Source organism: Microchirus variegatus, assembly GCF_963457635.1.
Source record: "Microchirus variegatus genome assembly, chromosome: 9".
NCBI lineage: Eukaryota > Metazoa > Chordata > Actinopteri > Pleuronectiformes > Soleidae > Microchirus > Microchirus variegatus.
In genome coordinates this window covers 18,892,514-18,906,421 of record NC_139810.1, presented here as the reverse complement: position 1 = coordinate 18,906,421, position 13,908 = coordinate 18,892,514, and the positions used below count along the sequence as shown (strand labels likewise).

The 13,908-nt window shown below is 41.2% G+C and overlaps 1 protein-coding gene across 1 annotated transcript in view; it reads left to right on the top strand.

Annotated features, from left to right (window-relative positions):
* The window catches only part of LOC310931336 (TOX high mobility group box family member 2-like), a gene marked incomplete at its 5' end in the record, with an annotated part of 73,648 nt that overhangs the window by 34,826 nt on the left and 24,914 nt on the right, over positions 1 to 13,908 (top strand). The window contains one exon of the mRNA XM_083894468.1: positions 2,665 to 2,724. Within this exon, the coding sequence (XP_083750594.1) occupies positions 2,665 to 2,724 (60 nt within the window). The remainder of the gene's footprint in view (positions 1 to 2,664; positions 2,725 to 13,908) is intronic.

Below are 13,908 nucleotides of genomic sequence, written 5' to 3'. Positions count from 1 at the left end.
ATGTATGCATTCTTTATTTCTCAATTTTTCTGTCGATCACAGCCTGTAATTATTTTCCTCTATTCAGACCCATCACCCCCATCACCCCCCCTTGTGTCTCCCATCCTTCTTCTCCATGTTTTTATTCTTCTCTCACAGCACCACGTGTGTCACGGAGGGAAACATCGTGAGCAGTGGTCCCTGCTGAACAATTACCATGCAAAGCAATCCAAATAGAGATGTTTGCCGAAAACAACATGTGTGTAATTACTGCTTAATGAGGCCCTTGTCTCAGGCAGAATGCCCAATTAGACTGCCGATGAGAAAGCGATGCCAAGGCCCACTGACGAACGAGAGGGAAAAGGGGGGGGGGGGGGGGGGGTAAAGGGATTGGGAAGGAAATGGATAAGGTTGTAACACGGAGAGAGAGGTGGGTATGATGAGAACATGGGAAAGGGAACAGAGGAACGAAACAGAAGCGAGGTGGGAAAGAGACGAAGGGAGAGAAAAGAGAAGGATGGAGAAAATTAAGAGAAGGGCAACAACGGAGACAGAGAAAATGATTTGTGCGGTAAATGTGGAATAATGGCAGCGCTGATAACGTTGAGCCGAGGATAAAGTGGCATTTCAAGTGGAAGAGCGAGGTTGTGCAAAAGAGAGAGGAGAAGAGCAGGGGAAAGAGCTTTACATTGCGGCAAACTGTATGGGCAGCCATGTTGAAGCACAAAATGGCTGACCTTTATAAATCTGTCTTTGGCCTTTCGGTGAATATTATATGGCATGTGTAATTAATGAAAAAAAGCCTTCCCTTGCTTCATTTCATCCTTTGGAGTTGAAGGAAGAGGGTTCTTTGCACAAATCAAAATTGGCTAAAATTCAGGATCTGATGGTGTTTTGTGGTTAAAAAAGGGGGATCATAATCTCTTTTCACTCAAGAGAAGCATAACATAAGGAACCTCTCCCAGTGGTTTTACATCAGCGACATCAAAGTGGATTTCAATGGAACGAAATTGCTCAGGCAGAAGAGAACAAGAGGCTTTCATGTGAGGAGCAAAGACTGTACTGCAGATATGTCACCAAGGTCAACATCACTTTGGCCCCTCTCAGTGAGCTACAGTCGTTTCTCACTGTGATAGATAGTGCCGTGCTTAATTAAGCACATCAGCGTCCTTATCTTTGCCATAGCTTTTGAACGGTTAGTCAGCTTTCAGCTTCCTTTGAAGGTTCACAAGTATTTTTCTTCACGGGCTTGGTTTAATCCTGCAAGGTGTATACGCAACACTTGTTTCAGTTTTGTGTTTACGCATGAGGCTAAATGCAAATGTAATCATTAGAATAACCAAGTGAATCCTCACAAGGGCCTCCATGATATGCATCGTTAGCCAACCATCGCCTCGAGGCAGGCATTCATTCCCTCCGCCTTTCTCTTGCTGTAATGTACAGTAATTTCTCTTTCTCACCACTCACATGCTCATTTAGCTACTTCGACTTTTTCCTGTCTACCACCGTAGGTATTAGATTTCACCCCCAGGAATTCTGCCCATTTCCGTCCATTAGTCTACCTAGCTGCGCATTGTTTTGAGCAGGTATTATCTTATGATCCATTTTGTGTTCACTCATATCCAGCATGTTTTTTGTCTTGCAAGCCGCGGGTTCCTTTCTCCGTATATAGGCACCGAGCAGATCGCCCCCCAAATGAAATGGGCCCCCTTTATCTTCACATCTGAGGAATTTGACATGGAATGCTGTCTGGTTTGATTGTGTTGTGTCTGCTGTCTGTTTCTGGGTTTTTTCGTTGCTCCGATATGACAAAGATTGACCCCAGTCAACAAACAACAAGGAGTTTTAACTTGACTTTTCTGTGTGTGCGGGCATGTGTGCGTGAAGTCGTGAGCGTTGTTATTTCAGTACCTTCAAAGGTTTTCAGTTGCCTCGACTCGGAACAGGTTTAGTAACTGAGCTGTTAGCAGATAGAATCTTATTTTCTTTGGGGCTACACTTTAAACTGAACCTTTTCTTTTCTCTCCTTAATATTTACGACTTAAAGCCGATCTCAATGGGGAATTCCTCAGGGATTTAGCTTACCCAAAAACATTACGTGTGCATGCAGCGCTCAAAGTGGTGACCCGCAGTTGTTTCCCAGCACCCTAGGGGGTCAAGGGTCATTTGTTCTCATGTGCGTCGTCGGCCTGTGTCAAACAGTGTTTTAACACCTGCAGCAAGTGATCGTTCACTGCCCCGATTAGCTCTTGCGTCCTGAAGACACAGGACAACCTCAGTGTGAGGTAGACGTAAACAGACCAATTTACACAATTTCAAACACACACACACAGCCTTTACTACTGTATGTGCTCAAATTTTCGTCCACTCTCGTCGTCTCATAAACACACACGCACACACACAGCAGAGCCCACAGGGAAAAGCCCATCTTTCCTCACTTTGCTCTTGTAGCCTAATTACTGGCCTGCTGATGAACAGTAATTACCCACACTGCCATGCCACCACTAGGTTTAACCAAAGTGACAAAGTCATTAGTCTCACACTTCAGGCCACCCGTAAAGAGATTTTCTTCTCCGCACCTCCACCCCATCACTTTTTCTTTATGTATTTTTTTTTGTTTTGTTACAAAACCTAGTTTTGTATAAAATATTCATTTCTCATGTCTCTCTCTTTTTCTGTCCACAGTTTGATGGTGACAATATGTATATGAATGACAATAACCAAGAGTTCCGGTCGCCGAACCAGGTAAGACAGCACCACAGACACCAGTATCTGAGAAAAGTATTGTCTTATTCACTTAAGTATTTGTAGCGTCAGAATTTAAGTACATTTTTTTTTTCATATATATACTTATCTTTGCTGTAACTGTGTGAACTGGACTGGTTATGTGTGATTGATTGATTTGATCATTTAGATTATTTTTATATTATCATATCTGTGAAAAGAACCGCTATGTGAATGTCGGCATGTGTTAAAGGACATATGAGGAAACAGTGTGAAGCTGTCTTACCTGACATTTGGATATAATGTGAGGAGCTAAATAAAAGAAAGAATTATCCTTCAACCACCAAATAGTTGAGTGGAAACACTATCGGCTAGTCTCTTCATTCAACGTACATTTAAAACACTTAATTATTGATCCTGTAGTCGCAGCAAATTGTTTACAACTATAAGGCAACACATTTGCATAATTGAAGATATGCTTCTACTACCTGATCAATCTTGATTGCCCACGTTCCAGCACTTGGACGTCTGAGAATGTTTGTGTTATCTTCTAGCCAAACATGCATAAGGGAAGGTTGATTGACAGACTTTTTAAAGGTGCATTATGTAATAAATCTAAAGGAACTGGCCATAAAGTCCTCCTAATATGTCACAGAGACTCAGGAATAATGTTCATATAACAAACTGAACTGCAAATCATGTTTATGTTTTGGCATGTGGCGCCACCTACCGCCGTACCAATCATTGCAGTCAGTAGAGTCTCAGCTGCCGAGCAACCACGGGTTGCCAGTTACGTCAGAAAACAAAACCTAAAAGACCTTGGAATTTTGAATGTGAATGTAGTAACTGTTTTTGGCCACATTCTTACATATGGCACCTTTAATGTATTTATTTTTTAATAATTCAGCATGGTTTTAGGAATGGGAATGCTTTTGCTGAAGACTGAAACTTGCAAACTGCACTTAAATTGCTGCGACTGTACCATTCATGGTCCCCAGAGGATGAAGCCAACGACAACCTTTGGTGATTCACTGACTCTGAACAAGTCGACATTTGACTTTGCTAGTTAAAAATAAATAAATATATATATATATATATTTGCATGCTAATGTGTCAACAAACACGGTACGGATTATTCAGACTCAACATCAACAACAGGCAAGATTCCTGTCCTTTTGATTTAGGTGAAAGCACCACTGTGCCTAAGTAAAGCTTCACAAAGCTGCCAGCGTGGCGGACGACTCTTATCTTGTGTTTAATGTATCACTTTTTCAAATCCACACATTAGAGTCAGTCAAACTGTGTCTAAACAGCTCCAATTTTTAATCTACCCATATAAGGCTTGTATGGTCAGATTATTATGAGAAAATGCATATTTTGTCAGATTACGACATTCAATTTTATCTCAACTTGAAAAATAGGTTCCTAGAAACCAATGCGTCATTTAACTGGAGTTATGCACAAACCTATATTATTATGTCTTAAATATTTGGAAATTGTTTGCATGCACCTATTTTTTATTTTTTTTTGCTCTGTTTCTTTGAGTTCTGTCTACTTCTCGACATGTTTGGGTTGTTTCCATAGAGACACAGGATTTGATATTGTAGTGAAAAATGAGTCCGCAGTGAGTAAATATCTGACAGGAGGGGGTGGGGGGATGACCATGAATTGGTCTTTGTTCAGAGACTAGAAACCATGTGTCATTTGATGGATGGTTTTTTATCTAACGCACATAAACGCAACATATATCTTTAACATCAGAAGGTAAACCACCAGCTCTGGCTGTGTTACATCAACCAACTGAGGTAGTTCACCATTCCAGCCTTTCTGAAGTCCGGGTCTCAAGGTCTGGAGCTGTACAGTCCCAGTGACACACACACACACACACCCACACACACACACCCACACACACACACACACACACACACACACACACACACACACACACACACACACACACACACACACACACACACTCGATGAGTGAGACAGACATGTTGCTAAGTGCTCCCAGCTGGTACATGGTAACACATGGTTGGACATATGGTGAAATTTGGAACTTGATGATTTGTCTATCTGGCAGCGTTTTGACAACACACAAAGAGGTGATGGCTCCTCACCGGTCCAACAAATACTGTCAAGGCACAAGAACGAGAAGACTGAGGACGTTGGGTGTGCGCACGCGCACGCGCACATAAAAATGCACTTTTAAGCTATAATAGGAAGTGAGTCATTTTTTTGACACAAAGTTATTCATAAGTTAGACACGCATGTGCAAGTCGACGTCCTAAACCTCAGTTTGTTTCGCACTCAACCCAAAGTATGCATAAATAAATTTAATTGTAACGTTAACCTTGAACCACATCTTAACTCTCGACAGCGCTTCAAAAAAAATAAAAAATAGCTGCCCTCACTTTCCAAAAATGTGCTTACTCTTCGGGTGTAAAACTTCAATTAGGCCTTGGAAAGATTGATGAAGAAGAACATGTGTGCACTTAAATACACATACACTAATAAACCCATGCACGCACTCATAAATCCACACACTCTCTGACTGTCATCCTGCAGCCAAAAAGGTTTCATTTCCTTTGATGTAGGGATTGAGAGACTATAATAAGGGGTCGAGTGGGAGCTTTAGCAGCTTATTGTCTATTATAGTGAACATCACAGATGACGAGGTCCACTGTTGTTGGCCACAAATCCTTGTGTGCCCTAATTATGTCACTTTACATGCAAACATGGGTGTGTGCTAATTGGATAAAAGTGCAGTCTTGTAGTTTCTCTGCGGCGCCGGTCATGTGTCAATCATCAACACCCACTCTCCGTTTGCAGTGTTGTGTCAACAAATACCTTCTTAGTGAATAAGGCAATTTGGGTCTTTCAAAATGTGTCAGTTTCAGTTGATGCGCTGTCAGTGCTGTCAAACAGAGGCTTACGTGCGAGTGGTGAATGGCCCTCTGAACACAAGAGTTCACAGTTTGGCTTTAAATCCTTTAATAAGACAAATTTAATTTGAAATTTTTTAAAGTGGGAGCCTGGTGCGACTTTGTTTCATAGTTGAAGTTTGTGTAAAGTGTTTAGTTTTAATCTCACAGCTGTTGACATAAAACACCAGAACGCTGTAGAGCTGAGGCTATTCGCTTTTTCATTAGTCTGTTAAAGATGAATTATATTAACAAACATCTTGGCAGGCGACTAATAATTTAGATCATATTTCCAAGCAAAAACGCTATCAATTCTGTGAATCAAGTTAAAAAAAAGCCACTATATGCAACATTTGCCTGCATTTTCCCCCGTGTGTGTCGTACAAAATGCACATCTCTGACTACTCATGGTAAATGTAAGTCATTATTTCATTGTTGTTTAATTGCATACATTAACTGTGCAGTGGTTTGTTGCTTTTGATCAGTTACGCTGAATCAAACAAATGAGAGGTTTCGAGTATGGGATCGTTTCTTTTTTTCTTCCATCAATTTGAAATGGCGATCACTGTCTAATGACAATGCCTAATAAATACTTATATTCTGGTGTATATATATATAGAGAGAGATTTTTATTCCATCTCAGCATTGCGCAGCTGTGTTCATGAAAGCTGCATGCTAAGATCGCTTCTGTTTATTCTCTGTAATTATAACTGCCATTAAAAGAGGAGGAAGAAAACGCAGAAAGAAAGAAAGAAAGAAGGAGTTTTAACACTAAATGAATATGCCCACCCAAGCCTTTATATGATGAATGCCTCTTAAAAGGTGCATGCAGCAAGAACAGAGGCCTCTTTGTTTGCATGTCTGGGGTCTTCACCAGCATAGGCACTGAGGTAGCAGTTTGACACTGCCAGGAGATTGCATTACACATAACATCTCTGCACTTTTTAAAAAAGAGAAAACCGCTAATAAGAAACAGCTTTAAAGGGGCCGTTTACTGTATTTGGACACAATCTGTCCATTCAAACAAGATGTTTTCACTTCTTTAAACGCCGCATGTCTCGGTACAATATTTGCGTTGTTTGCACATATGATGACACTGGCAGACGTTCTGATGATATTGATGTTTTTTTTCGTTCTGTTCGTCAATTAAGCTTCTGGATTGTATGCACAAGCGTGGGTGGATTATTTATTTGATTAGCTTTGTTTTTTTCTGCCTACACACAGAGATAATGAATGGATAGTTTGTCGAATTAAAGATTGTAAAACATCCCGATAAATAAAGTGGAAATATTCTTGCGACACACAACTTAACACCGCTTATGTAAGTCTGTCCAAGAGCCCATGAAACTCTGCCCACGTGTAAGCAGTTCAAATACATGCAGGTTTGGTGTTGTGTTCACTGACTGCTGATTTACTGTACTGTAGAGACAACTGAGCAAATCACAGCTTTCTGTGTGAAGTGAAGAAACATTACGTTGTCTCTCTGTGTTGCAATCCATCCTACAGAAATAAACTCATAATAATAACTCGCCGCATTCCTCCAAAAAATATATACAAAAGAAAAATAAATGCTGTTATTGCTGCTTCTGAATCTGATGTAGATGAAATGGACGTGTCAGTCACTGCTGAAGGCAAAATAAATGCTTCTCCCAAATGGAAAAGTGCTCACTTCAACATGATTTCAGGCTGAATAATATAGCAAAAGTAGGAGTTGAGTCCGATTTTAAGGCTATCACTCAGCTCAGCCAAATAATAATGCTGACTGTGGTGCATTTTTTTTTTTACAGCACTGTAGTGGCTGCATGAGAATGATTACAGCCAAACCAAAATGGCTCCTTTCAACCACGCCCACATAAATTCTAATTTTGCATAATGGACAATAAGAGTTCTTCATTTGTATTCATATCAGGCTTTAACTCTTTAAGTGATTGTGCAGACTCGTACCTCCATGTATATTTTGGCTCTATTCCTCTCGCCCTTTAATCAGTCTCTTTGGATGCATGACCATGTGTGTACATGAGTATATGAAATTAGAGAGAAAAGGGAAAACTAATAGCTGGTTATAGAGATGAGAGTTTCAAGAGAGAAAAAACAGCCAGTGGTTGGAGGAGGGAGAGTCATTTTGTGCGTTGCTTACTCTTTTTCTTGTGTTGTACTTGTTGCATTGTGCTCAGGATCAGAAGCTCGGGGACCGGTGGTCTAAAGAGACGCAGCATGTTTCAGCCTGCTTAGCAATGTGTGGATGGAAGAGAACAGTGGCTGATGGTCAAGATTAGAATAGAAACCTCCCTTGCTGGATACAGTCTCTCTATCTCTATCTCTCTCTCTCTCTCTCTCTCGCTCTCTCTCTCTCTCTCTCTCTCTTTATCTCTTTCTGTTTCAGTGTGAGGTTTGTTCTGTTTATTTTTATGTACTCCTTTAATCTTACACTCTTTCATTTTCCATCTCCTTTCGCCTGAAAATGTGTTTCACAAACTGTGCTGGCATATTTAAAAAAAAAAAAAAAAAACGAAGCTAAAATGCTTTGTTGTTTATTCCAATAAAGCACTTTTTCAGTCCCATATACACCACATTAGGTGGGTTTAAAAAAGGTTTTTATGCTCATTTTAATTTGGCACATAAAAAAACCTGAAAGGAAACATTAAACTGTGCTGGGTGGATGGAAAAAACAGTGGAAATGACAGACACGAGGAGGTACGTGTGGACTAATGATTCCTCGACCATGAGTGCAACAAGCAAATATGACTCTGTTAAAGACAAAATGTGATTGTGATGCTTTGATCTCGATTGGCAGCCCTAATTTACTTGGTCAAGTTGCACATTCTTATTCTTCTTATGTGGTGACCAACACTTTGGATTGAGCACCATCTACTGCTTATCTTGAATGTTGGAAAATTGCAATCTGAAAGTAAAACAATTCCAGCACATTTCAGCGAAAAACTAGGTTAATGTTAAGTGATTGCAGCAGCCGCGTTCTATCAGGATCAGGACTTATCGCTGACAGCAACATCTGTGGCTCGCTGTCAAAGATGGCACTTTGTACAAATTGTTTGTTCAGTCTGATACAAAAGTTGTCTGGAGCTGAAACGAGTGATCAGTTTTATTTACCTTTTACATCTACACTTAACGCTATCAGTCTCGTAGAGAAGTATATTCCCTCTCTGACTGCAGAGGTGGGTCATCGTCTGTCCTCTTTAACTTGTCAGGGGTTCAGCGTTAACAGTTTAAGAGAGCTCTGGCATTGACATAAAAAAAGCTATTTAGCCAATGGAAATACTAGAAAATAAAAATGTCAACCCTAGAGTGTTATTGGATATAACATGACTTTTATATCCTTTTCTTACATGTTGTTGTTTTCATGTAGAAAATCAAGGTCCATGAAGGTGTCATATATGGTTTCTTTCTGTCGGTGCTTTGTCTGGTAAACAGTGGCAGTGGTCATTTCATAGCTTTCATTCATTTATTTATTTAAAGGTCCCATATTATTGTCCTAATGAACATGTCTGTGACATGCTTTGGTCAAATAGGGTGAAGCACCACAGCAGTTCAGTCACCCTGTCAAAACAGCCCTGTTCAGAACACTCAGTTTAGTATGACCTAAAAGTAAAACAAAACTTAAGGGACAGGAAATGACATCAGCCACAGAGGCTACTGGGAGCTAACAGCAGTTAGCATTTGGGAAAAGTGATAATTTGCAGGTTCTAGCAGGCACATTGCTGTCATAACATCCATAATATCCACTGGACAGATAAATCCTCTGAGGCTAGAATTGTGTGTAGGACTCTGTGCTGCACTGTGGAGCCAAGTATAGAACTTTTCGCGGACTTCCGGTTTTCAGATGCCGTTGCCCTCGCCAGCACTCTTGCGTGTTTTACGGACAAAGCGGAGCTCCGCGAGACAACTATTCCAGGAATTTAGCGTCTTGTGACGTCCCAATGAGCGCGGAAGTCAACATCGCTTGTTTTATCTCTTGTACTTTAATAGTCTGATAGGACCTCCAGAGTATTAAAATGATTAAAAGTTGATTTTGCATAATATGGGATATTTAAAGGTATTTCAGACATATTAGAAGCACATGTTTTATCAACTAATCATTAAGAGAAATCCAGATTTTGTTTGGCTCGAATGATGACCACCCCCCACCACCCCGTTCCCTCTCTCACTCTTTCTTTCTCTCAATCTCACTCCCCCTTTGTCTCTGTGAGTCAGAGACACCTCAGTACACTATGGCACCGTGTACCCGATGTGGGCGATGCTGATGTGAAAAGGCACCGTTACTTAATAGTGACTCACAGCGTACCATTATACCCCTACCACCACCACCACAACAGCAACACTCTCCTCACTTCACAACACTCCCCCACTACAACAGACACCCCCCCCTTATGCTTCAGTTAAAGTGTTTTCTCTGTCTGTGTCCTCTATTCTTACATCCTTTACCCTGCAAGAAAAGTTGAGGGGACATTTGAGACAATGGAAAAAAAAAAAGAAAACGAGGGTCTGAAAACGCCAACACACGTTTCCCTGCCTTTCTGAGGTTGTACAGAGCCGCTGGCAAGGTCACCACAGTGAAGCACGGATACAAATTGTACAGTTTTGTATTTAGATTTCAAGAGCGAACACGATTTCACAATCACAAATTCTTCCGGCTGGAAACAGTTTTTCAAGCGCTCAACTGTAGCGCTTGATATTTGAAAACATTTGCTGGAGGAACATCAGAGGAACATCCGCTCACCATCCACGCCCATGAGCCAGGAGGGATGCTAAGTTACAGTTGTAACCAGGGATCAGTAGTTCTTTATGTAGGTCAGTACATGTCAGCCAATAAGTCCAATTACCATCAGCCTTTAAAGTAGAACAAGCAGTGACCTCTACTCTGCTTTAATGGTGCTGAAATGGATGTAAATCCTTACTCTGCTGCAGAGCCAAGAAAAAAAAAAAAGATTTATCAACCGTAGATAATATTAGTGCGTCTAAAGTAAACTGCAGGATATTAGATGGAAATATTCAGAGAGACAGGGGGTTCACTGTGATGCGAGATGTCAACATTCTGTCCTGTTCAGAAAATATTATCAGATTTATCTCCATGTTGATATGTGAATCTGTGAGGACATGAAACAACCCACTGTCCCACTCTTTTTTAGCTTCTACCTTTGGTCCCTCCTCAAATGCAGTACACCGCCTGAAGAAAAGCATCACTCCCCCCAAAACACGGCAATTTATTGGCAACAAGAATGCACTCAATGATTCATACACTCTTTAAAAGAACTCGAGAACCTTAGCTCTATTTCAGTCCCAGTTTCTCTCTGTAAATGCAGCACGGTGGGGCAGAGAAATTTAACTAGACCAAGTATATTTCTGTTTTGGATTTCTACGTGTATTTTCACTCCCTCTTTCGCTCTCTCTCCAAGTGATCTTTCTCATCATGTGGAGACCAAGGTCATGGCTGATTGAAATATAATAGAAGTGTAGACATCTGGCCTAATACTGTGGGAAGTTAAATCTATTTTAATGGCCCCTGCCGCAGTGGATTCTCTCTGATGCACTCTTGCGCTTCACTGACAGTAAATCACAATGTTCTCTTATTACCCTGACTGGAATGAGGGCATAGAGAAAGAACAATGAGGGATCCACATCATTTGTTTTCACCCCTCCCTTGCTTTTTCCTCTCCTCCTCTCCTCCTCTCCTCCCCTCTCCACTATGTTTGCGACTCATAAAGCAAGGGGCTTAAAGAGAGTGACATCATGAAAATAAAAATAAAGGGGATTATGGTCGAGGCTATTGTGCCATATGTGATTACTGGGGCTTCCATATTCCCTTGAGGGGGATGACTGACTACAGCACAACATATTTTATTTATTTATACGATTTTCCCTAATGAATAAGCATAAGAAATGTGGCCACTGTATTGCGGCTCTTGTCAATAATAAAGAAAATGCAGCCTTTGGCCAAAGCATGAAAGACATTTTCTGTTTTGCCCAGGTTTGCTGCAAAGATCAGAGATCAGTTTTTCATCTTTGATCCATGACAGTGATTTTATTTACTTTTTTAAAAATTTAACTTGATTCGGCACATTCGGCTATTTGTCTGCACCTTTTCAAAAAAAAATGAAATAAATCACACTTCCTTTACTATCATCTTTTTTGGAATTCAACCCACTGCAGGTCCACCCACATCTGCAAAGGAGAGTCTGATTCTTTTTCTCCACCTAAATGAGATCCATTTTGATGTGACATTTGAGAGAATTACCAGTGCATGGGAGAGCGAGGAAGAGGTTATTTTCCCTTTTGCTATTGGGTGAAGCCCACCTCAACCAACCTGTCCTTTAGTGATGAATTCTACCTATGACCCTGTGCTATCGAACAATGTGAACCCCCTCCCCCCCCGCCCCTCTCTGCCATCACCACCACCACGACCAACGCATTTCACTTATCCCAGTTCTGTCTTGCTGTCAATCAGCCACATGGATCTGCTTCACCATTCTCCTTCTTTTGTACCACACCGTCTGCTTTTCTTGAGTTCCTTGTCGTCACTTGCACGGCGCGCATCGGCAATGTAGAGCGCCCCGTTTGTGATAAGCTTGATTCCTCTCCCTTCTGTGCTCTGCAAGGTTGATCTTTGAAGGTGAAATTTGAAATTCCCCATAAGATGCTTTAAAGATATACTGTTGCCATCCGTCTATCTACGGAGTGGACACGGAGACCTTTATGTATGCATGGCCAGCTGTTGTTTGTTCGCCAAAACCGTGCTGCTCTGTCATTTCCCCCCACAAAGTAGCATATGGCTGGATGACTTTTAATAGGACACAAAGTTATGGAGTTTTATGATGCAAAGGAGTTTTTACTGATCAGTTATTTTTAAAACCTCATCAGTGTTTTGTATTCCCAGAAAAAAAAAAGTGTTTGAGTGTGTCAGTCACTAGAGCTGAAAGAACAAAGTCCATCAAAGACAGACAGCTCTTGTCTTTGGACAATTTGCCCCTCATCAGCCATGACAGGCTCTCTGGTGTACTGCGCAACAATTTCATTCTCCTCCCTTTGACGAACACATCATTGTTCCCAGATGAGCTGTCTTCCACTAAACACCTCATAGGCCACAAATGACTCCATCACCAAGCTAATGACTTCATCTCATCTTCCCATCCATTTGTGTCAGGACAACTCATAGCTGAGCTCATTAATTTGTTTCCATTTAAGATAACTTCATTACTTAAGATAACTTGACAAGGTGGAGCAATGTTTGGTTGCCGAGTCCTTCACTTACAAGCTTTACGTGTCAAGGTGTTGTTGTGCCAGGATAATGATAGCCACTGTGTGAACTGCAGCCACTTGTGAAGTTAATATGTTCTGAGAATTTAAATGTGTCGATGCTATTTCCACAAATACGCTAGGAAAACGTTATCATACATGCAAGAGGACTAGAAACATGACGGGGAATCTTTAATACCCTTGGTGTTTCCAAATTTTCCACATCTTGAAGCATCACAATTACAGGATAACATAAAATGCAAAGTAACTGACTGACACTATCTTTATTTCTGTATTATTCTAGCAATAGATCTTGTGCCACCTTCTGGTTGAAAATGTTAGTCTGGGTGGCTCAGTGTGCTCTGTTTCACCTTTAGCATTAGTTGTTGCTTTAAAAGGCAAACACGATATAACATGTAGGATTTTAAAGGTGAAGTAAGTCGTTTATAGTGACAGTTAGAGAAGAGGCTGGAATTTACAACAAAGAACTGCTGCGCTTTCACACCAGAGCTGTTCGAGTTTTGTTTCCTCAGATAATCCGCTTCGTTTTGGGCAGGTGTGAAAGCTCATGTGAACTCTGGTGCGAACCATAAAAGCAAACTCTGGTCCACCTGAAAACGTGGGGTTTTCTTACCAAAGAAAGACAGTGAGGATAGTTCGCTACCTCGCCTGCTGCTTCTTGTGAAAAACGAATTAGGTCAAAAACAGAAACCCCAAAACTGCATACATTCGGCGTTGCTCCTTTGTTCACCACAAACCAAACCAGCTGAAGGGGATGGATTTCTGTTTTCAGTCCTGCACAATGGAAAGCCGGGGTTTCTTCTTCCTCTTGCTTTGTTTTCCTTCATGGTCAGTGCTTGTTTCTGGCAATACCGCCCCCCCCCCCCCCCCCCCAAACATGCAGCCGTTTTAACTGCGTGGCGTTGTCCAGGCCGTTTGGTCATGCTTACAAAAGTGCAGCGTGAAAGTGAACCAAACCAAATGAAGGTGTGACCGTGACATTAAGCATTCCCCCGCCCAATCGAACCAAGTA